Source organism: Fusarium pseudograminearum, chromosome 1 (assembly GCF_000303195.2).
Source record: "Fusarium pseudograminearum CS3096 chromosome 1, whole genome shotgun sequence".
Taxonomy (NCBI): domain Eukaryota; kingdom Fungi; phylum Ascomycota; class Sordariomycetes; order Hypocreales; family Nectriaceae; genus Fusarium; species Fusarium pseudograminearum.
In genome coordinates, this window is record NC_031951.1 from 6,976,617 (window position 1) to 6,999,661 (window position 23,045).

The 23,045-nt window shown below is 48.1% G+C and overlaps 11 protein-coding genes across 11 annotated transcripts; 4 read left to right on the forward strand and 7 right to left on the reverse strand.

Annotated features, from left to right (window-relative positions):
• Window positions 1–657: 657 nt before the first annotated feature.
• Window positions 658–1,491, reverse strand: FPSE_00527 (uncharacterized protein; the record flags this gene model as incomplete). The annotated part of the gene is made up of 2 exons (XM_009253647.1): window positions 658–889; window positions 1,241–1,491. 2 exons carry the CDS (start codon window positions 1,489–1,491, stop codon window positions 658–660), a joined length of 483 nt encoding a protein of 160 aa, XP_009251922.1.
• A 3,103-nt stretch (window positions 1,492–4,594) lies between these two features.
• FPSE_00528 (uncharacterized protein) lies at window positions 4,595–5,581 on the forward strand (the record flags this gene model as incomplete). Its single annotated transcript, XM_009253648.1, has 1 exon — window positions 4,595–5,581. The coding sequence occupies one exon, from the start codon at window positions 4,595–4,597 to the stop codon at window positions 5,579–5,581; it is 987 nt and encodes a 328-aa protein (XP_009251923.1).
• A 141-nt stretch (window positions 5,582–5,722) lies between these two features.
• Window positions 5,723–7,081, reverse strand: FPSE_00529 (uncharacterized protein; the record flags this gene model as incomplete). The annotated part of the gene is made up of 2 exons (XM_009253649.1): window positions 5,723–6,696; window positions 6,745–7,081. 2 exons carry the CDS (start codon window positions 7,079–7,081, stop codon window positions 5,723–5,725), a joined length of 1,311 nt encoding a protein of 436 aa, XP_009251924.1.
• A 467-nt stretch (window positions 7,082–7,548) lies between these two features.
• FPSE_00530 (uncharacterized protein) lies at window positions 7,549–8,929 on the forward strand (the record flags this gene model as incomplete). Its single annotated transcript, XM_009253650.1, has 2 exons — window positions 7,549–8,786; window positions 8,890–8,929. 2 exons carry the CDS (start codon window positions 7,549–7,551, stop codon window positions 8,927–8,929), a joined length of 1,278 nt encoding a protein of 425 aa, XP_009251925.1.
• A 203-nt stretch (window positions 8,930–9,132) lies between these two features.
• On the reverse strand, window positions 9,133–9,804 carry FPSE_00531 (uncharacterized protein; the record flags this gene model as incomplete). The annotated part of the gene is made up of 1 exon (XM_009253651.1): window positions 9,133–9,804. One exon carries the CDS (start codon window positions 9,802–9,804, stop codon window positions 9,133–9,135), a length of 672 nt encoding a protein of 223 aa, XP_009251926.1.
• A 792-nt stretch (window positions 9,805–10,596) lies between these two features.
• Window positions 10,597–12,099, reverse strand: FPSE_00532 (uncharacterized protein; the record flags this gene model as incomplete). Its single annotated transcript, XM_009253652.1, has 2 exons — window positions 10,597–10,674; window positions 10,723–12,099. The coding sequence occupies 2 exons, from the start codon at window positions 12,097–12,099 to the stop codon at window positions 10,597–10,599; spliced, it is 1,455 nt and encodes a 484-aa protein (XP_009251927.1).
• Window positions 12,100–14,834: 2,735 nt separating this feature from the next.
• Window positions 14,835–15,149, reverse strand: FPSE_00533 (uncharacterized protein; the record flags this gene model as incomplete). The annotated part of the gene is made up of 3 exons (XM_009253653.1): window positions 14,835–14,924; window positions 14,976–15,011; window positions 15,060–15,149. The coding sequence occupies 3 exons, from the start codon at window positions 15,147–15,149 to the stop codon at window positions 14,835–14,837; spliced, it is 216 nt and encodes a 71-aa protein (XP_009251928.1).
• A 768-nt stretch (window positions 15,150–15,917) lies between these two features.
• FPSE_00534 (uncharacterized protein) lies at window positions 15,918–16,492 on the forward strand (the record flags this gene model as incomplete). The annotated part of the gene is made up of 3 exons (XM_009253654.1): window positions 15,918–16,006; window positions 16,062–16,125; window positions 16,286–16,492. 3 exons carry the CDS (start codon window positions 15,918–15,920, stop codon window positions 16,490–16,492), a joined length of 360 nt encoding a protein of 119 aa, XP_009251929.1.
• Window positions 16,493–16,955: 463 nt separating this feature from the next.
• On the forward strand, window positions 16,956–17,807 carry FPSE_00535 (uncharacterized protein; the record flags this gene model as incomplete). Its single annotated transcript, XM_009253655.1, has 3 exons — window positions 16,956–17,030; window positions 17,084–17,261; window positions 17,308–17,807. The coding sequence occupies 3 exons, from the start codon at window positions 16,956–16,958 to the stop codon at window positions 17,805–17,807; spliced, it is 753 nt and encodes a 250-aa protein (XP_009251930.1).
• A 528-nt stretch (window positions 17,808–18,335) lies between these two features.
• On the reverse strand, window positions 18,336–18,776 carry FPSE_00536 (uncharacterized protein; the record flags this gene model as incomplete). The annotated part of the gene is made up of 1 exon (XM_009253656.1): window positions 18,336–18,776. One exon carries the CDS (start codon window positions 18,774–18,776, stop codon window positions 18,336–18,338), a length of 441 nt encoding a protein of 146 aa, XP_009251931.1.
• A 1,963-nt stretch (window positions 18,777–20,739) lies between these two features.
• FPSE_00537 (uncharacterized protein) lies at window positions 20,740–22,347 on the reverse strand (the record flags this gene model as incomplete). Its single annotated transcript, XM_009253657.1, has 3 exons — window positions 20,740–21,628; window positions 21,676–22,122; window positions 22,169–22,347. The coding sequence occupies 3 exons, from the start codon at window positions 22,345–22,347 to the stop codon at window positions 20,740–20,742; spliced, it is 1,515 nt and encodes a 504-aa protein (XP_009251932.1).
• Window positions 22,348–23,045: the final 698 nt, after the last annotated feature.

A 23,045-nucleotide genomic window follows, 5' to 3' on the forward strand; every position in this document is an offset into this window, starting at 1 on the left:
CTTCTCCTATCATAACACAGCTGCATCGCCCGCCTACATTCCACGTCTTGCCGCACCAACAGCAGTCCCATGCCTGGTTCTTGGTCTCAAAGGGACAGTCTGGAAGCGGGCACTTGGGAAGCGTGTAGCCAGACGGGGGAGGGTATGGGATGGATTGCTTGGTGGTGTTGCTGCAGGCGCGGCGGTGCGAGAGACCGATTACGCAGTATCTTATGTGCGTTGAGACATGCTCGCATGCGAGACGGAAAGTGATTTGCTGGCACATTTTCTGAGATGCTGATCGAAGCTAGGTGGATTGGTTGCTGAATTGGTGGGTGATGGTGATAGGATCGATAATATGGCGGCTGGCATGGCTCTTCATGATAACATCCACCTTATCCATGCAAATATCGAAGGTATCTGGGTTTTATGTATCCCAATATCCTTCAGTATTTTCCATCCAACATGTCAAACCGGCTCTCCTTACCCTTTCCTTGATCTCACCAACACAACCCTGAACCACCAGCGCAACTCCAACCGCGATAGATCCCGAGGGCGGACATGGCTTCTATATCTCCCAAAGAAGCCTCAAGTCGGGCGGACAAGCCTGGAGATCCGAATTTATTGGGCGCATTGGCTTGGGTTTCGTAGCATAGCTGACGACGATTGCTTCCACCATTATGGGTTGTCGATATACAGGCCAGAGGAAAAGAGAGAGTCCCTTGAGGTCGCTAAAACGTCCATCACTGTGAAACCGCTCGGTCGGCTGTCCATACTTTGTGATTGAGGAGTGTCACTTGTGATTGTATTTTGTTCTTCATCTCTTGTATGTAGCCCGCTTCTTTGCGGACGTCGATAGTCATCGAGTGGCTCGCAAAAGAGCCAAGAATGGAAACATGGGCGGTCGAATCTGGATGTAGTCAGCAAAACGGATGTGGTAATAGCAAAGGAGAAATGGGATAATAATAGACTTGCCATAATTGAACGCCACGAGGGGAACATGTATACACCATGGCGGCTATATCCTGCATGCATATGCCACTGCGTCGGACTATACTCAAGCTGAGACATGAGCTGCGAGTCAAATCTCGAACCCCACGCATCACCCCGATATTCTTCGGACTCTGTCGCCGTTCATGTCATGTCTTCTGTGCAGTTCTCGCATACTTGGTGTGTGCATACAGTCATGGTATCCGCAGATCGAACATTCAGGCACCTGACGCTCGAATTGCCTACTCTGCCACACATGCAGCACACCCACCTGCCGTTGAGATCTTCGAGCCGACACTCTCCTGAGCTGCAGCGACGGTCGACCATGCACTGGCTCATAGAGCACGGGTCGTTGAGGTCGCCGTAGGGGGAACTGGTGGAGACGCTGTCGCAAGGCTTGAGGGGATGACTGGTTATGGGGTCGTAGTGGGCTGCGGCGCAGAATGTGTAGTGGTAACTGTAGGTGATGGGACGGGTACAGGGGGGTATGTGATGGTAGTGGATGTAGTTGGCGATGCACATCGTATTGTTGTACAGATGTGTGTATATGTATGTCTCGGGAGCGTGCTTCAGCTGGATACGATCGAGCAGAGGAAGAAGGTGAGTGATCTGGACTGCGTAATCGGGGAGTGTTGCTGATTTTGAGAGCTGTGCTATGTTTCTGCAAGGCAAGATAGATGCTGCAGTATGTTGGAGGGGATGGCCTGACTATGCAGAAGAAGATGATGGATGATATCACAATGAGGTTATGGATATATGCTATTGGTCCGCAGTTGAATAGGCAATGTAGATAGGTAGACGATGCATGTGCCCTTGTCGATAGATATGTTGGGCAATGTCAGGTTTAGTCTTTCAAGACGACAGACAATATGCCGGGCCAAGACTCTTGAACGAAGTTGATGATATCGTGGAAACTGTATACCAGGTCACAGAATGATCAACTTCAAACCTCGTAGAACAACCAGTAGATTCGAGAAGAGAGTAATGGCCCTCTTTATGTTTCCCCCCTTCTAGTACCACAAAACTACAGCCCACGTCAATGACAGAGATGGAAGGACAAACCGGTCGACCCATAAGAGAGCAAAACACAGCACAGCTCAGCCTGTCACTGCACTATATCCGTAGGGCTGAAGCTGGTGACGGGAGCACTAACCAGCAAGTCTCTAGCCCAGGTCGTTTCAGCGAATAACTTGGACGGTGCGACATGGCCCGGAAGGGGGTGGTGGCCCAATGGAAGAGTCAGGAATGATACTCAAGTTGCTATAACCCGGACAAAACGCCCGATTCATGAAGGAAACTGACTGGGATCTAGTATACGATCTCGCTCAGGACTTCGCTCAGTCAGAGTTTAGTCAATGCGGAAGGTCTTGACCGCATCCCTTCGATCCACAACGGCGTAATATGGTCTTGTTGTCGACGGGTCGAGCTGAAACTGGAGTGACACGGTCTCATATTTCACATGCGGGGACAAGACCTTTTGACATCGTGGAGTTGCAGTGGATTGTGTTTATGAATCAAGCTTTGGAGCAACTTTCTCGCTTGTAGAGTTGCATCTAAGATCTAGGCTTCGCTTTCGCTTTCGCTTTGCATCACCCAGGTACGTGGACTTGAAGGCGATGTAACATGTAAAATAGCATAACCGAGAGGCAGGAAATAAGACGAAAAAATGAGGGAACGTAACGGAATTAGTCCGCGGAGATTGTGTGATTTGATGATGTGTTGACTACGGATTTTCGTACTAAGTGGTGTAAATGGTCTGCTTACTCAGGTCTCACTAAACACATGGCTCTCTCGTGGAGACGCTACTTTGTTTCACGGTTGCTTTTCTTATGGAGACTTGGGAGCTTGGCATTGGAGGCTCTTAGATTGGATCGGAATTCCACCCCGGGAATGGAACTGGGATCGGAATATTAGAATGTATCGTTGGGCATCCATTAGAAGGAATGGAGCATGTGCCATTGAACTAGCAGGGTCATCGTTGGGAGAGCAGGTTAGTTATTGAAATTGAGCTTGGACATTTATGTACCTATAGAGATGGTCATATAGACGGTCATAGCAATCAATGATGATGCCCAGTCAGCAGTCGAGGTCCATTGTGTCTTTGTGCAACGTACAACATGGCATCATCTCATGGGATAGTAACACAACCACAACCACATGGAGAAACGAAACGGCACAACTAGGTAAAAAACAGACAATACGATCGAAATACCAGACTTTGTGTCCGTATATCTTGGCCACAAGCTCAATTAGAGAGAGAGAGAGAGTGGCTTGGTGTTGTTGATCTGCTATGTACCTATCTTGGTCGTTGTCCAACGGCCAGGTCCAGGCCCGCTTAAGCCCCCAGAACCCAGACGCCGCCGGAGCATGACCCAATGGTATGTAAGAGAATGCCCGGATAACAAGAGGCTAGGAGCCTCATCGTACGATTGATCTTCGGAGTGCATTCTATGCACTAGTTTAGTGGTCCCTGTCTCGACAAGACGGGCGCTCGTCACCTCAACACGGGCATCCCGCGGGTGTCAAAGAGTCTGCGATCTGCGAGCAAATCTCTCGCAATACTGCCGTACTCGATCAACATTGGTCACTAGATGCTGCAGACCCCGAAACTAGTCGGCCTCTAGTATTGACTTACTGAGGCCCTGGGGCGGGCCTGGACACTTCTGGGACTGTAGCTGCTCTCGGGAAACTATGAAACTGACTTGCAGGGACATTCGTATAGATCATTATGCCGACAAAGTAGACAAAGTCTCTGTCTTCCCGTCCTCTCGACAGAAGATGATCAACCACTCACCGAATGACGCAACTCAGCGAGTCAGGAAAGTTTGTCTCCTCAAACGAATCGGACTGCTACCAAGGGTCTTGGCGTACATAAAAGCGACAACCTCACCTTGCCCCTTGCAGTTTTGCCGCCCCGAAGCCAAGGAGTTCATCCTGACCGGTAGATAATTACACCGGGGCAGAGACGAGTAGCCCGTGTTGTGAGAGGCAATAGAGCGAATGTTTTGCCGACGGCTTGGACTTTTGTCGACTGAACTCTGACAAAGTACTCCCTCGCGCATGTACCATCACATTCGCTCCATCATTATCTTGCCGCGATGTGGACAAACGACTCCAAAGATCTCCCACCACGGTCGACGACGTACCGAGTTGAGATAATTGCAATGGTACCGAGGCATTTGCACCTGATGAGGGCCAACTACCCCCCTAACGGACAATCATGAACAGGCTAAAGCAATTAGGCCTCCATGAACACCATCGAACCGCCGTTGAACAAGCGCTATATAGCACTAATTTGGAATAGAAATTGCTGACATGACTGCGTCCCAAGAGATCGCATCTCAAAAGCATCAGCATAGGGGCCGAATGAACACACAGGAACTCGGCACACGTAGTTCTCACGTATACCTGATTAGTCCCCGCCAACACATTATATCAGCTTCGCCAAATAGTCATCCATATAGAACTGGACACAAGACATCCATATATTAGTGCTGATATCCTTCTGGGCGCTATCGCGCTGACGTGGGATGGACCACCGTAAGGCCAAGACTCGACAGTTATACATAAGAGAATCGTGTCCGGAGTGAAAACATCAGACATGAACCAACTCTCCGCATCCAAAATGACATTTCGATACTTTGCGAGCCTCCCGCTGGAACTCCAGATCAAGATATGGCAGGCCTATGTGCACCCGGGGCCGGCCATGCACATCTTTGACGTGTGTTATCCGTCATGGAAAGGGGACAAACGTACCGAAAAAGCCTTTCAGCCATTAAGGAATAGCAATGAAGGAGAGAAGAAACTCAAAGCGTATAAGAACAAGGCGTTTCTTGATCGTATGGACACTATAGGCCCAAAGAGCGAGTTTGATCCAAGCATGTATCACGCGACTGCAACGTCGAGGCTGGTCAGCCGTCTCACAGAGCGGACCATCAGAGAAACAGAAACCAAGCAAGTTATGAACGAGATCTATCTTGCTGGTCGTGGTCAAAAGATTCCCATCCCGGCGTCGGATGTCCTGATGTTGCGCATTCGCCAAGATCCATCCGACCATTCGAATTTACATACCGAGACGCTTCTCTGTCCACCGCCCATCAAGGACATCCTCGAGAACCAGTGGTCAACCGAGCTAGCCTCAGCCTTGCGAGGTGCGAAGAAGATAGCCATCGATGTGAGCGAAACGTGGGCGACGGGCTTGTACGGCGAGTTGGGTCTCGAGGAGATTGCCTTTTTTGCGTGCACGATCCAGAAAGATCTCGAGGTGCTGTATCTAGTAGATGAGTGTGCCGGGCGGTGTAAGCGGTGCCGAAGACAGAATGTCAAAATGGACGATATCCGGAAGCGTGACGCCATGTGGAAAGGTCTACGATCGAAAGACACTAATGACGAAGATCGACCAGGCGATATCATCAACGCCGTCTCGAGACGCTACGTTGAAGCGACAAACCTTGCCGCGCTGGGATGGGATGAGGAACACCCATCGTATCTCTTTGCGTGTTTGATTGACACCGCTATCAAGACCCAGCAAGAAGGCACGGATAGAGGCAAGTTTCAGGGTGTCAGAGTGTTGGTGGTAGAAGATGAGTGCATCACGGAGGGACAAATGTAATTGGAAACTTGGTTGTGAAGCTAAAGAAACCGCCCGCTCGACTTTTGCCAGGATATACCATAACGCCGTACATGTTCTACCTCTTATATGCATTTAAAATCTGGCTTGTTAGCATAGTTTGGCGAGAAAGAACTGGGATACTCACCTTATTTCGTATGATCCTGCCCTCGTCATGTACCGCACCCACTTGACGCTCGAATAATTACTCTTCTCAAACACCTTAAGATAGCGCACCAACAGTCCGGAACTCGTAAACATGAGCAAGCTAAAGTTCATGCTCAGCGGCGGTCGGCTCCACGCGCGCTGCTCCGTCATGCTCGTCAGGATAGCCTCCGCGCTGAGGACGTATTCACTTTGACCCGTGAAGCGACCGATCTTCCAGATGATAACGTTCTCGCTAGGCTCGTACTTGGCCTTGCCCTGTGTGCAGCGCTCGGTGATCTTTGCGGTGTTGAGCGGTGTAGGGATCTTGACGATAACGTTTGTCGCGAACAGCTTGGAGCCAAAGTTGGCCTTGACACCGATGCTGTATTCCACCTTGGATCGTCCGACCTCGTTCACGATGGCGTGCACCTTGAAGGGCAAATTAACGTTCTCGGTGGCGCGGTATCGCATCAGCTCAAATTCGCCATCGGGAGGCACAAAGCTAATAATTCGATCGGCGTCGAACTTGCCGAGCTTGACGCACTGATGGAACTGACAGTCTTCGAGAGTGACACTTCCAGCAGCCGCCTTTGTAGCCTTGGTTCCCATCTTATTTCCACTTGGCAAGCTCAGGAGGCCGTCATTGTCGAGGAGCAGACGATCGTTGAGGCCAAACTTGCACTCGGGAGTGCCGGAGAGGTAAGCGCGCATAATGATCTGGCCCGTCACGTCTGCGCGCAGGACAGCACCGGTGGCAGACATGAGCAGGTTGACGTCCTCAATCACGTCGACGAAAGCCTCGTTCTTACGGTACTTTACGTCTGCCTTGCGCCAGGACAGGGCACCTGTGGCCTGCATCGTAATCTTGGATGTGTCTTCTTTTCGGGACTCGGACTTGACGCCTTCGGTGGTGATGTACATCTTGAGGGTGTCGGTTTCTGTGTTTTGAGGGTATCCGAAATCGATGATTTCTGGGGAGGGTCAGCGGAGCTGTATACCAGCAATTGGGACACACATACCATCGAGAAGCTCATAGACCAAGACAAAGTTATTCTTGACGGCTTCCTCGTCAAACTTGCCAAAGTAACCCTTGCCAAGCTGAATCAGCCGGTAGAGAAACTCAAAGACGAGAGCAGCATTGGCGTTGCTCTTTGTGATGGCGACCAGGTAGATATTCTCGTGCTTGACATGGCTAAAGGTGGTGCTTCCGAGGGTGAGGATGGGCGATCGGACTTGAGCGTTGGAAATGACCTGGATACGAAAGACATCTGCGAGACGAGGACGACAGTCGTTTCGGAAGGCGCGGAAGATGAGGTTCTCTCCCTTTTGATTGAAGACGAGGACGCCGGACAACATGATCGCGAATTGAAAGTGTAAAGAGTGTTGTTGATGCGATGCGATGCAAAGTCAATCCAATCTCCAGGGCCTCAAGATAGGAGGTGGAGGTGCCGTAGTGGGGGATTCTGCCAGGGAGCTCAAAAGCGGTGAGCGAGTCGCGTGGATGACTAAACCGGCGTTGGTGATTGAAGACGAGGCATTGCGGATTGTATTTGCTGAAACATAATGGATGAGGTAATGATTAGAGTTTACACGTTGGTATTCAGAGAGACTTGATGTTCAGAGTATTGTGGTGTTGTAGCTTTCCACACCGTTGGTATTGCTTCTGCTGGACTGGCTGGAACGTGCTACCGCAGCACATACATACTTTGACGAAAAACACCGTTAGAAAGTCTGATATAAATTAAATATGCTTTATTTTTTCCAGCTCGTGTTTCTATCCAACTTGAATCCATCTCATTATATCCATCTTTTCGCATTTGACAATGGATGAAAGTGGGTTGCTTCTTGGCGATGATGGCTCGGTCTACTCTTCCGCGTCATCTACTGCGCCGCCAGCCACTCATCTCACTTCTTCACCATGTCATACTAGATCACCTCCGCCTGAGTCCTCACTCTTCCCTCGTCACATCTCACTCAGTATGGAAACAACCGCAGAATTTCCACAATCCTTTGTTCGACCATGGAAAGAACTACTTCAATCGCATCGCGACGAGCAACAGGATGACTTCCCGAGCTACTACGTCAACAACGTAGACTCTCTCATCACGACCAGCTCGCCCAAGTCCTTATACGTAGGAACAGGCCACTCCATCTATACGCGCGCTCTACTTCCAGCTATTCTGAGCGCAAAACATAGCGTACAGCTTATTACGTGCTACTGGGCTGCGTCTCCATCTCTGGACGCCATTCGCGATACCCTTGAGCAACTTGCGACAACGCGTATCGAGGCCAAGGTGCAGACTCGTCTAAAAATCACAATTGGCTTCTCGTCTTTTGGACTATTTCAGAAGCTGTTCCATCCTGCGTCTCGTAATGGGTACATCTATGAGCCCTCGAAGTGGTCCAAGCTGGGCCTTCCGGATCAACTGGTGCTGCAGGATGCAGGTATCGATCTCACCGTCAAGAGCATCTTCTTCACGCCCTTGAGTGTCATGCACCCCAAGTTTGTCATTGTTGACGGGAAAAGGGCCTGGATTCCGAGCTGTAACGTCAGCTGGGAACGGTGGTTTGAAGGCTGTGTCGAGGTTGAGGGAGCTATTGTTGATCGACTCTTGGCCTTTTACGACCGTGTCTGGGCCCAAGACAGTGAACCTCGACAACTATCAGACACCCCAAACGATAACAATGATGGCAATTCACCTCGGTTACCAGACAGCAACGCAGCGTCGGCAACTCAGTCAATCGAGTTCCCTGCCAACGGCCTAGTGCCAACTATCTTCCTCCCGTCGCCGCATCATCGCAACCCCAGATTCTCCTTTCCCTTTCTATCGCAGAAAAACCCGCCGATGACCCCTCTCAATGCAGCTCTACTTACGCTATTTGCCAGCGCTCAGCGACGAATCACCATCCTCACACCAAACGTTACCTCGTGGCCTGTTGTCGAGAGTCTGCTAGATGCGCTCGCTCGTGGAGTCGATGTTCAGATCAGGACAAGCAAAGGCATGATGCTTGTCGAGCAGCTGGTTACCTCTGGCACGACGACAGCCTGGTGTCTGCGCAAGTTCATCCAGAGATACAACGCTCTCGTTAACCAGTCACGGCCATCAGACCCAGAGGCGCAAGCACCTACACCCGGCAAATTAGAGATCTTTTACTACAAACAGCTCGATGCCAGGCGTGATAAAGACGACGAACCGGTCGTGAGTCACTTCAAGATGACTCTTGTGGATGATGAGTATCTGGTGCTGGGTTCCGGTAACATGGACAGAGCAAGCTGGTGGACAAGCCAAGAAATTGGTTTATTATTCTATGTTCCTGGCTTCCAAGGACAACATCTCTGGAATGATGTCCTTGAGAAGCGCACCGAAGTCTTGTTTCAATCAGATCACCCTAAGCGATTAATCTGATCATGAACCCTCAGCCGCTTTGATCTTCTCCCAAGCACTGACAAACGTCGATGGGTCGTTGGCGCCAGAAAGTCGGAACCGATCCTGCATCACAAAGTCAGGCACTCCCCTGACGCCACTATATTGCGCCTCTTCCGACAGCCTGTCGACTTCGGGGCCGAACTCGTCGCTGTCGATAATGGACTTCTGGAACTCAGCCTCCGGAATTCCCGCCTCAACCGCCACCTTCTTCAGGATGTCGTAGCTGGTAATGTCTTCGTTTTCCTCGAAATACGCGGCAAAGAGGCCGTCAAGAGCCTTGCCCTCAGCCTCCTCGCCATGCTTCTTGGCCAGCTGCACCAGTCTATGCGAGTCCCTAGTGTTTCCAGTCTGTCCACCATACTTGAACTTGATGCCCAGACCCTCTCCGACGCTGCTTAGGTGCTTATGCATCATGGCCACGCGCTCTTTGCCGAACTTTTCATTGTAGACCTTTTCCTTGGAGACGCTGGACCCGGGGCCTCTGGGCCATTCGGGCTTGAGTTGGAAGGGCTGGTAGCTGACGGAGAAGGTGTCATTGGAGTCGGGGTACTTTTGCTCCCACAGGCGCTGGGCGGCCTGGAGCTGTCTGCGACCGACGTAGCACCATGGGCAGATGGTGTCCGAGGTGACTATGATCTTGAATCTGGTCATGATGGTTGAGTTGGTGTGTAGGGTGAGGTAGAATGGGATTGATGGGATGTGATTGAAGGATCCAAATGGTGGCAGCCTTCTGGACTTATAAGTGAAGCTATTTTCTCTTGTGTAATCCTGCTTGGAAATCGCCGCTTCCATCACGTAATCACTTACAACTCCGGAAATTTAACTCCACCCGTTTTCGGGGTGGGTCGGCTCAGTGGGATGCCGAGGTCCGGTGTGGGTATTGGAAGTGACACAACGCTCTCTCAATACGACGATTGTGAGACGTGCTTTGAAATACAATTTGTTTCCATTGAAAAGCTTTTCCGAGTTACGCAGTGGCGACGTTACAGTCTCTACCTTGACTGATTTTGTTTCATCTCGGTACTTGCTGGGTGGTGCCAGAGAGGTCAAAGAAGCCCGCATCATCAGTTGATGTTAGTTTAAAGTTGAATCAAGGATGTCAGTCAGATGCATAGGGCTGAACTGACAAACTAGGGCGACGATCGATAGCATAAGACGGCATAGCCCCATCGTGATATGCAGCTTGACGGATCTTGATTACATCAGGGGGCGTGTCCCTGGACTGCGAGCGTAAACCGACCAGTAGTTATAAATAGATCGTCTCGCTTTACAATTCTACTGCACGTGGATCAATGTCAAAGCGTTCTCTTGTGCTTTTGTGAGTATCAAGTCTAATGGAGACACGATTCGTAGCAAGATCCATCACGAGAGATTAAGAAGTAGATATTAACTAAATCTGCATTACATATCCAATCCAGGAAATACAGCTAAATCAAACCGAACCTAAGTCTTGTAGACAGTGCCATCCTTGGGTAGCTTCCCTGTAGCCAGGTACTTATTCATGGCCTGGCTTGTTTCTCCCTGCAGGTAATGACTTGTGTGTCCAGGCCCATTTCTGATAATACTTACCCTTCTCGTCAACTGTTCCCTGAGCCCCTCTGCATTTGTCACACTCGTCTCAGGGTCGAATACAGAAGACGCAATAAGAATCGTCGGCGCATCCTTAATTCCGCTCGCGATGGGGCCTTGCGGGTTGGTCAACGGCGCAGGCCATCCGATGCACGCACTTTCGTAGTAATATGTCTGTGACATACCGAGCGTACGCGGCGCAAACGTCACAGCATTGGTGAGCTTCAGGCGTAGATCGACAGCATTTTTGGAGTTGTGAAGCCAGTCTTGACATCCAATGGCGAGGTAGTTGTACGGTGAACCGCTTGGGTCTTGGACGATGCGGCTATTAGGAGTTGCCGTGGATAGAGCTGTTGCGTTTCCTTTGCTAGCTTGCAGGAGAGCGTCACCCAGATCGATCCAGTTAGGACCAAAAGTGAGAAACTGGAATGTGAGGAAGCTTTGTGCGTTGTAGCGGATTTCCTCGCCGTTCACATCAGAACGACATGTGCCGTTGCAGCCCGGTGCTGGGATGGGTTTCGAGCCTGCACGCGAGAGCACCTCGTCCCATATATGACTGGAATTCTTGCCGTGAAGAGCACATGTAGAGTTTCTGTCGCACCAGTTGAAGAACTCGTTTAGAGTCGATTCGTAGCCTGTGGATTCTGCGAGGAGAGCTCCGATTTCGGATTGCGAATGGTCCACGATGGCATCAAGAGCCATTCGGCCGACCGACTTGGGGAACAAGGACGCATATGTGTAGCCGAGAAGAGTACCGTAAGAAAGACCAAGGTAGTTGAATTTGGACTCTCCAAGAGCTTCGAGAACGACTTGATGGTCTTTCGCAACGTGAACAGAGTCGAGATGGTTGATCAAGGGACCGGTCAAATTGGCACAGCTCTCGCCCAGTTTACGACTGTAGTTGAAGAGAGCATCGTATTCCTCATCGGTCGTTACATAGGTCGAGACGCGTTCGTTGAACACCTTGGGATCACACTCGACGGGGCTGCTTATGCCGACGCCGCGGGGATCAAGACCGATGATATCATAGGCATCGCGGAGATCAGACGAGAATTCGATCGCGGGGACGTATGGACTTCCGGCGACAAGGATTGCACCAGATGCTCCGGGACCGCCGGTGTTGAAGAATAGAACGCCTTCCTTTTTTGCTTTACCAGTGTGGTTCAATCGCGTAAAAGCGAGTTCAACCGTGCCATCGCCCTTAGCAGAGGTAGAGTTGCCGCTTTGATATGCGAGAGGCACGTCAATCCGCCCACAGTCAACGCCTGGGGGGATTACGGAGGGGCATTTCCCAAAGGTTATCTTTGGTGTTGCAGCATTGGTAGCTACAGCTACGAGTAGAAGAAGTAATATGGATGGAAAACTTGATGACGCCATCGTTAGGATAATTGAGTATGAAGTTGCAAGGACAGAAAAGCGAGGGAAAGCAAGAAGAGTAGCAAGAATTTATATGTTCCCCCTCAATGAGACAAGGCTGCCCCTCACGATCAAATCGGGCAGATTCTCTGGATAACAACACGTACTGAAAGTTAATTCGAGGCTACGATCGTCATGCCGTGTCTTCCGTGACAATGTGCAGTAATCCAGTGCTAATAAGGCTGGTTTGTCTTAGCGCTGACTGGCACCAAAGACGCCACAGGAATCCCAAGCAACGAGCGAGACATATAAGTGGCCAAAATCGCATTCGCTTTCGTCCATTTGCAGATATACGAACCACAGTCGACTGTTTAATATGTTGATCATTAGCGCGGCGGTAGGTTGTTGTGGAAACAGATTAATGGCTTGCGCTTAATGTCTAGCTCACCAGCACTAATAGCCGCGATAGACAACATGTAGGTATGTCTGATGTTCTAAACAAACTGAAGTTTTGGTCAATTGGTAACTGATAAACTTCGAAATTACGCCGTATCGTGATGTACGGTCATTCCAGTCTGGTAATCACTCAACTAAGTATGGATCAATGTCCGAGTGACTTTGTTGACCAAATGCTATAATCACCGCTAGTCTCATTGATGATATACTATTGGAAAGTAGCGCCGTGATTTTTTACTGTCGTCTAGGGCTTTGGCAATCCGATGTAGTGATCATTAGGCTTGTCCATGAGGAAATGTTTCGTCAGGGGTAATGCGACGAGAAACTCGATGCTGTTTCAACTGTGATCGGATATTTCTGCAACTGTGTTTCAGTAATAACTGCTGGGCTGTTGTAATACAATGTAAAGCTCAGTAACTTCTCATCCGTTATGTGGCGGGCTTCTGGATCGGATGAACATGAATTCAGGAGTACAATTTGCATCATCAGAATCTCCACCAGCAACGCTCTAAAGTTGGATTTGACGGCATCTTTGTTTATCTCATCCAACGTAGGATCTTAGACATGAAATTTTGGATTTTTAGAGGCTGTGGTCAGACTTGTTGTCTTGTTAGTACTTGGTAGGTCTGTCCAACCCCTATTCACGGTTTAAGAACAGCGTTCAAACTACGACATTCCAAGACCAAGATCCTAGAAATAGTTCAATCTTGCAGAACAAATAGATCTAGATCTTTTCTACTCTCACATTGAATTAAAAAGAAAATGTCACGTCTTGGCACTGTCCCCCTTTTCAAGGCATCATGATCACAAACAGCAAAAAAAGGTTCGCACAGCACTGGGCATGCCTACTACATCCTCACCACAACGCTGAGCGAAGTGGATTAACCCCCGAGTTTGCTCAGGGGACAAGGGCCACACCTGCATCTCCCTTCCCAGGTGTATGGCGAGTCGGAGTCGAACCAACGGACCTCAACAAGAGCTGGCGGCGTCTCGTTGTGCTTTAACCACCCAGCTACCGCCGGGACCCTTGCTGGATATGTGTCCAATAGATTTGGTATATAAGGGTCTCTAGATGGCGATGTTAGGAAGGTGGGGGGTATGCTGGGTGTCGCGGTGGTTGCTCCTTCCTCCAGGAGGTTGTGGCAGACAGATCTCACGTGGAAGAAACGTGGAGGTTCTGGAGGAGCCACATGTGGCTTGTAGGATATGCCTAGAGCAAATACAACATAACTGGCAGAATAGCCAGAAGCAGTTACTACGCGAGTGGCCATTTGGAAAAAAAGAAGATTGGTGAAGGAAGAAAAAAACAGGAGTGAGTTTGGAGATTCCCTGCGAAAATTGGTGGTCCGAGCTATCACAACGATGGCACGTGACGGGCCAAGAGACAAAAGTACGCGGGCTATTTTGAACATGTAGAATTGGGTAAGGAAAATAGAAAAGGTGAAAGGAACTGGGAATTGAACCGAAAGTGTGGACTTGGGGCTTAAAGAGTCTTTGACAAGGAAAAAAACAAGCCATGTTGGCTATGACCACCAGGCCACAGCCCGCACAACGAGACGCCGCCAGGCAATAATAGAACAGACCAACTCACCATATGAACCTTCGACCTTGCCCAAATATCAAAAGTGCAAAGTTTCTTGCAAGGGAATCGAACAGTCGTAGTGGAATTAGAGTTCACCATGCCAGCGAGGAAAAAAAAAAAATAAGCCATGTAAGCTGTGGCCATTAGGCCACAACTCGCACAACGAGACGCCCGCCAGGCAATCATCATACAAGTTGACTTGCTATATGAACCTTTGACCTTACCTAGATATCAAAAGTACAAAATTGTACACAAGGGAATCGAACAGTTGGATCAGAATTAGAGTTCGCCATGCCAGCGAGATAAAAAAAAAAGTCATGCTGTAACCATCAGGCCACAGTTTGCACAACGAGACGCCGCCAGGCAATCATTATACAAGTTAACTCGCTATATATACCTTTCACTAACCTTTGCTCTGATAATAAAAGTGCAAAGTCTCTTGCAAGGGAATCGAACGGCCGGATCAGAATTGAAGTTCGCTGTACCAGCTAAAAAAAGAACAAAAAAGTCATGTTGTGACCATTGGGCCACAGTGCACAACGAGACGCCGGCCAGGCAACCATTGTACAAGTTGATTCTACTTATGTAGCATTGTTCTCAGAAATGCATATGCCAGGTCATCCAAGGAGAAGGTGACTCATTCATCATAGTCACCGGGGAACGCAGCACGGTAGAGTGACAACACAACTGCACCAAGAGACCCAACATTACTAACTATCTAATATACATCGTTGGCATATTTCTCGCACTCTTCCTGGGTAACACCGCATCTTTTCATATTCTCTTCGCTCGCGCACCAGAATGACGGCTGTAATCTTTTTTTAGTATAGCGACGCTCTCACAGAACTGCAAGACTTACTCCCCAAGTGCAAGGGTTAGATCCGAGGAGAGGTATCTGAGAAAGACTTAGTGGTGTGACTTGTGAAGGCAGCTATCCACTCACTACCATCTCGGGCGACGAAGCATGGACAAGACTGCTAGGCGAGAAGGAAATCAGGACCAAGAGTCCAGAGAGGGAAAGGGGGCAGCGCATCTTGGAAATATCCTGATAGTTCAAGTATGAAGTAGCGGGATGGTTTGCAGCTGAAGATATCATGGGGCCAGCCCCCCCCACCGCTATTTATATGCCCCTCCACGAATACCCCACCGCGTAGTTTCATCTAGCCGCTGAAGATGAGGGTTAGTTACATATATAGGGTACGTCTATACTGGGGCGCTTCCAATCCCAAGTTGACCACTAAACAAATATGAGCGACACCGAAACTCTGTCTAGTTGACGAGTGTGATGACGAAAGACCATATTGGAGCGAGTGATACTGTAGCCGATTCTAGATTCGTTACAGAACGACAGAAAGACACCTATGCACAAGGAAGAAAAGAGAGGCTCTAAAAAAAAACAAAGAGACAGAGTTTGATGACCACAAAAGTAAAAAAGACATGTTGTTTGTGACCATTAGGCCACGACGCATGGTGAGCTGCTGGCGGGCAGAATGTATTAATAGACCCATTTACACAGCTTTCACCTCATTACATGGTGGAGGAAATGCTTACCAATGCTTTCTTAAGAATTAGAAATATTTACTAGATTGTTTGAACACGATGATGCTATGCTTACAAGTCCGACATGTAAGATTGTCCCGAGGCCGCATTCGCCGCAAGTCCCCGCATCGTGACATATAAGACCGATAGCTGACACGTCAAGCATAGTATCATTTTGACATCCATCTTCTACACGCTACAACCGATTACTGTCGTAAGATATCAACTAAAACTCTTTATCTTCTTCATCAAGTATTTCACAATGAGTGAGCAGAGACCACCTTTCCCACCTTTCAGCCGCGAGAGTGCGCATGTCAAGGTCAAGGCTGCGCAAGATGGATGGAATACCCAGTACGATCCCCTATTCAAGTAACTAAATGGATACAACTAACAAGTGTGACCAAAGAAATCCATCAAAAGTCAAGATGGCCTATACTCCCGATTCTATCTGGCGAAACCGCGGTACCTTTGTCAAAGGCCGTGATGAGATTGAGGCTTTTTTAACTGACAAGTGGAATCGCGAACACGACTACAAACTGCGCAAAGAACTATTTGCTTTTGACAATGACAAGGCGTGTCTGATGTGTCCTTTTCTTTGCTGTCCATATCTTGTGCTAACCAGTGATTTAGATCGCCGTGCAGTTCTGGTATGAATTCCGCGATGACGATGGCCAATGGTGGAGATGCTACGGACTTGAAGATTGGACGTTTGATAATGATGGATTGATGAAGAAGAGACAGATGAGCGGTAACAATGTCAAGATCAGTGAAGAGGAGAGATGGTTCAAGGATGGAGTGGACGTCAACACTGTCGAAATTGGACCAGAGCATTGGTAAGCAACACTGAAGAAAGTGATTTATTCACCATGCTGGCTTGAAGTCAAGGAAAAAAATAGATATTAATGTGTATCTTTACTGTTGTATTGCTCGATTCATGTTGATAGACAGCATGTACGCTTGAACTGCGTTGCGTGACATTGCCCATTCTGGATTATCATCTCTGATTCACTTCTTAGAGATTCTGATTCATGATTTAATGAAGGACTAAATAACCATCCAATAGAACATCAATTCTCTGTTTTTACGAAAGATGGAATGTTTCATGGGGTCTGACAGGGGTTGAGGGATGAAACAGAGGATCCGACAGGGCCTCGCATAGATGATCTTGAAACACACCACTATAGACAAAGATGTGATTAACTTCACTTTGATTTCCTGCATATATAACCTAACCTCAACCTAACCTTTTCAACATTTCTACCATCAATTTTTAACTAGTAAACCCGCTATCTCCAACGCAATGAGAAAACCCACCGCCGCTCAACTAGCCCTTTTGATGGCCTCAGTCGCTACGGCCGCTGACACTACATGCGCTGTACGTGAATTATTTATCCATCTGTACATAAATAATATTAATAAAAACAATAGATCGACTGTTTCCAGGGTCTCATCACAAATAGCCCTCCAGCAGACTGCAAGGAGGCCACGAATTATCTCTGCTTCTGCACTATGCCTACACTTCAGGAAAACTTTTCAAAATGCGCCAACACAAGCTGCGGCAAAGATACGAGTGCTGCTATGACTTGGGCAAATGAGCTCTGTGCTAGTAAGTCTAGAGATTTAATATGGCAGACAAGGCTGACATGGTTTAGAACTCGGAAAACCAATTGATCTTGGATCTGGAGACGGTGCTCCCAAGACTGATGCAACCACTGCCATTGATGCGACTACTGCCGTTGAGGCACCTGCTAGCACAACCGACGAGACCAAGCAGACTACTGCAGCCGAGACGACTGTTCCAGAAGCCGTGCAGACTACCGCAACCGAGGCTGAAAAGACTGATTCCAAGGCTGAGGAGACTTCCATCGAGACTTCTGTCCCATCTGAGACTTCGCAAGAGACTTCACAAGATACTCCAGAGACTTGCACCACGGAAACAACCATGACCAAGACTGAGACAACCTTCGCCAAGGCTACGACCACCGAGGGAGCATCTGTTACTACAGATGAGGATGGATCTGTTGGTACGGTCACGGGAAGCGGAGAGACAGCAACCTCGTCTTCAGACGCTGAGGTCAATGCTGGATCTATCACGACCCCTGGCTTGTTGGCGGTTGCCGGTGTTGTCGCTGCTCTGTGGCAATTTGTGTAAAATTACACATGAGTCCAAGGGACCATGTACCACGCGATGGATGGGATTGTCGCTGTTAAATTGGAGTTTTACTGGACAATTAATTTGGGATCGTCTTGTTGAAACATGACATGTATGGCATTGACATTTGGAGGTCTGTGCTACGCATCATGATTGGTTGGTCCTTTTCAGGAAGCCATCTAACATCGTTTCAACTAAAGAAACAAAAGACAAGGGGAGCTCTCAGCTGGAATGAGAAATGAAGAGATGGGCGTTATTGATTGGAGTTTTGCTATAGATAATAAATTGGAATTAATTGACCTTTTATCGTTGAAACATATTACGGAGTACATTTCATGCTTGTCGATCACCCGTCTTCACGAGCTGATGTCAGGTGTTTCAGCTTGTGTTTCCCCAAATTACACACACATGAGACACGTTGTTCGGCTTATTCCGAGTGATTTCTTGGCTGTTCTGTACAGTATGGGGAACCTCTTCATTTAATCAAGTCCTATACCCTAACATCGAAACTTGCTAAACTACAAAAGCTCACAGACAAATTCCAGGACAATCAGCTCCGCCCTTCTTAGGATCACACTTATCCTTAGGATCGTCGTAGCAGTATAGGCCCTTGGGACAGCTCAGGCCCCGGAATCCACCGCAACTCTGTAGCTTCTTGGGCGCACAGATACCAGGCTTGTCGCAAGCCATACCGCAGTCACCAGGTGTTCGAGGGTCGTCAACACAATGCGTGTTCTTCTTGCAGGGTGGTGGAGGCTTAGAACGGAAGCCACCACATGACTGGTATTCGTTCTTAAAGTAGCACGTTCCGGGGCACTTGTTGATGTCCTTGCAGTTGTCGAGGGTAGGTTTGCAGACGGCGTCTTTGGAGCAGGGTGCGACCTTGCGGCCACATTCTTGGCCTGTGGGCTGAGAGGCTGCCGCAGCGAGGCCGATGGTAGCAGCGAAGAGGATGTTTTGGAATAGCATGCTTGTCAAGTGATGAATAAACAGATGAGAGTGGATAGAGAAATTGTTGCTGATGCGTCCAATAATCCGGGGAAAGATGGCCTTATAAGTCTTTCATTAAGCTTAATTAATCTGAATCCGGCTGAATAAAAACGTTAGTCCACGAGACAAGCGGCTGTACGCCACCTCGTATAACCACGAGTTGAGGCTTTCAATAGCGACAAGCGTAATGACGCAGGGTCTTGATCACCACTCACAGACAGTCAAAAATGCCTTAGCTGAGCAAGAGATCCATGCCTTTGTCCAATTTTAGGGACCGCGTTTCAGGAGAAACGACATGCTTTCCCGCAAGCGGCGCTATGATCTTTGCCGACCATTCCAGACCAGCCTCATCTTTCGAGCTTAGTGTGTCTTGTCACACATCATTATTAATTTAATGTAGACTTCGTATTTCGATTGGTCTTGAAAGTAACAGTTATTTGCTGTGAAAAAAGGAATGTTGGCGGACGCCTTTGTCGTTATGTTGCGACACGGAAGAGCATAAGCATGCGTCTTATGTCATGTTTGGTATGTAACAAACAACAAAAACATGAAATTCATTACAGCATTTTTAAATCATTACATCTGGTTGGATCTTCAAGTGTATTTTGTGAGTCTCTAGGACCAATTATCCCAGTGCAGCTTCATGAGGCGTTCAATAGCGTTGAGTATCTAGCCATGGTTTATCCTAGTCTGAGCTTCCAAACCAATGTCTATACCCGCCAATTTACAGTATTGGTTAAGGTTAACAGCCGACAGGCCCGGAAAGTCTATTCATAAATGGACGTAATCCTGAGCTAAGAATGAAGACAAACTGTGGAACGTCAGAAACGTGTTGTTTTTACGGCAAAGCATCAGAATACGTAAGGTACTTTGACGAGATTCTAGACCAGGGTAACAAAAAAAGTGCAAATATGTCACTAAAAGAGGACAGGTAATTGTAGAAGAACACCAATTATATTTATTGTAGCGATCCAATGCTGGACTATGTGTAACAGACGAGCTGTCTTGAGAGTTTGCAGCTCTCGAGTCCGCCTTGGCTGATATACCACGTCAGTGAGCCATGAGTTGTGCAACGACGTGTGGTACACAAATAGACTTGCAGCTCATGCGTTTCAAATCATCACTGCTGTATATGCCCTGCATGCAGAAATCCATCTAAAGATAGCGCCTCAAATTACAGTGACGATGCAAGACTCGCCGTCACATGGTCTTGAAATTGTGGTGACACTGAGAGTCCAATACGAGTTTGTCTGGGATGATTTAGCTGGTATTTTGCAATAAAATGGATTCCTGAATCGATAGAAAGTCATGCACTTGGTAATGTACGTGTATACAGAAGTTGCAAGAAGCACTCCGAGACAACTCATCATTATGGGTGATAGACTGGAACGTTTCTGACGTTGAGTTGTGTCACCAGAGTTTGATGAGAATCATATACAATAACAGCTGATGTATCGGTTAATTTTGTAGACATATTTGCTTTCCGTATCTCGGATTTGTTGAATGTGTGAGTAAGTTGCAAAGTCCAAGTCGTACAACCCATGTCATATTTCAACGACGGCTGGTTTCAAAAGACCTTCTATGTCTGGACCTCGCGCAACGCGATGTTTCTTATAATTAAATTGTTATCTTCTGCTATCTTTGGAAGAGTTAGATAAAGAGAAGATTATCCAGTAAACAAACTTGTCTGGAATATATGGTCGAGTTAGATATGTAGAAGGGTTCATTTGTGTAGGGAACTTGCATATAATTATTAGTTTAATTAGCTTTATGTGAGCACATTATTAATACAGATCAACGAGCTTGGGTATAGAGTATCTGAGTATCACAGTATACAGAGAGAGTTTACGTAAGAAAATAAATAATCATATGGTATCAGAAACATATATGAGTCCTAGCGCAAGGGTTTAATCCATTTTGAAATACAGACACTCCTGCACGACTATTTGAATTGGACCTTCTCCCAACCACTCCGTCTTGTGAGATTGACCTTGATATCACCCGCCGGCTTGAGCGAGGTCAAAGGAAGTTTAGATCTATCCATCTCGGGCAGATTGAATGTCTCTGTAGTAGGAGTCATATCAAAACCCAACAGAATACTTCCCGCAAAGGTAAGAACTTCATACGATGCAAAGTGACGACCAGGGCAGAGCGTGTTGCCACCACCAAAAGGTCTGAAAGCAGCAGCCCGTCGAGCCTTTTGCTCCTTGGTGAGGACCTTTGACTTGAGAAATCTTGTGTGGTCAAATACCTCTGCGTCTGCGCCCCAGGTCGTGGGATCAGCGTGGATAAAGGCTGTGGGCATCTGCACTTGGGCGCCCTTCTTGAGGAGCCAACGATCTTGGATGAGGGTATCCTCGTTGGTGTAACGCACTGTCGCGATACCACTTGTCATGCGAAGGATTTCCTCATATGTTGACATGAGGACAGGGCACTTCTCTCGGATGACTGTGTAGTTGAGGCTGATTTCGGATCGTGATGAGGGATCTTCGAGAGTGGCCTCGAGCTCTGATCGGATCTCCTTCAGGAGGTCAGGTCTGGAGAAGATCTGGATAAGGAGCCAGAAGGTAGTGGGGATTGTGTTTCCGACAATGGCTAGGATACTGCCAACCAGAGCACGAGCATTGTTCTCAGTACTCAAACCTCGACGGATACCGAGATTACAAAGCTCTTTAATGAAAGAGCATGCAGTATCTTGTCCGTTGTTGCCGAGGTACTCGGTGAATGCATTGACAAGCTCATTGCGAGTCTTCTGTGCAGTCGAGTACTTTTGGGGACTCAGGAACCAGGGGATACCAAGAAGAAGGACTTTGATGTTTGCTTCCCACAGCCTGTTCATGTCAGTTGTTGTAATCTTATGATGCTGCGGATTACTCACCAAAATGTCGAAATAAGGGATGGGTTCAGGGTAAAAGGATCCTTGGCGCCAAAACAGGCAGAATTGTTGGTTCTCATGTACAGATCTTGAACCCAGGAGTACAGATCGATGGTCTGACTCGAAGGCATGTCATTGACAATGGTCAACAGCTTGCCACGAATGATAGTGCATAGCTCGTCCAGAGATTCCGTACCAGGTAGCAGTGAAGCCTTTTGCACCCGGTGAATCTCACCATACATGCCCTTCTCTGTGTGTGCATCACGGAAGATCAGTTCAATACCTGCCTCGTCGAAACCCATCATTCGACGGAAAGCAGGGATCATAGCTGGACTGAAGGACAGAGATGTTGTGTTGCGTTGAACAGCCTGCACGAGTTCTGGGGATGTCACAATGTAGTTCTTCTGACCTGACATGTCAATCGTAAAGATAGGATGCGGTTGCTGGGCGCTGGTATTTTTAGCAGCTGTTTGGCGATTTTTGATGAGATACATACCTGACGACATCGAAGTACCGAAGGCCATGCTTCAAGAGTCCGTAGATGTGACTGAAGTATGGTACTCTTTCTTTGACATAAGGTGGTTCTCTCGAGTCTGGTCCTTTGCGCGTAGCCAAGGCGACGACGGCCACGATAACGCAGCAAACCAGCCCAAGAGTGGCATTGTTCACACCCATTGTGATGAATATCTTGACGCAGTACACCACAAGACTCTGAGGAGATACGCAATCTTGTTTCAATGCAATATTATGGGTGTTATCGAGGGGATTGCTGTGAGGCCCAATATCAGGTAGAGAAAAGACCAGAGAAGAAGACTAGACTCAACTTGAGCTGAAGTGGATTTACCCAGCCGAAGATCTAATTTTGGTCCAAACTAATCAAGGACCAAGAAAAGTAAAGAGTAAGCGCTGTCATGATGGAGCCGTTTCGAGTCCCATTTCGTAGGTGGAGTTTGCTGGGGCCACGATGGATGCAAGTAGATGGATTCACGCACCCTTGTTTTATGCGCCTCAGACTGACACACCCACGCTTGAGGTTGTTAGTACCAGGGATGTCGCCGGCAGATTATTGTTCGTTCTCATTTAACCCGAAGCCAGAAGGAAGGATTCGAGCTCGATAGGTACGGCTCGTCGGTACACTGCGGAAGACGTCTTCCGCCGAGCCTAAATGCTGGGTGGTAAGGTGAGCATGGATCAAGATAATGGAGTTGTATTGAGTTATTTGCGCCAGAGGGCGTGAGGATAGATAAAGGGCAGGGGTCAGTCGGTTATCTAAGCGTCGAGTTAGCGTCGGTTGTTCAGTTCCAAGGGTTGTGATAGTTGCATTGAAGGATCTCGCACTAACTCCACACCAAATTCTTTCTAAGCCCTCACGA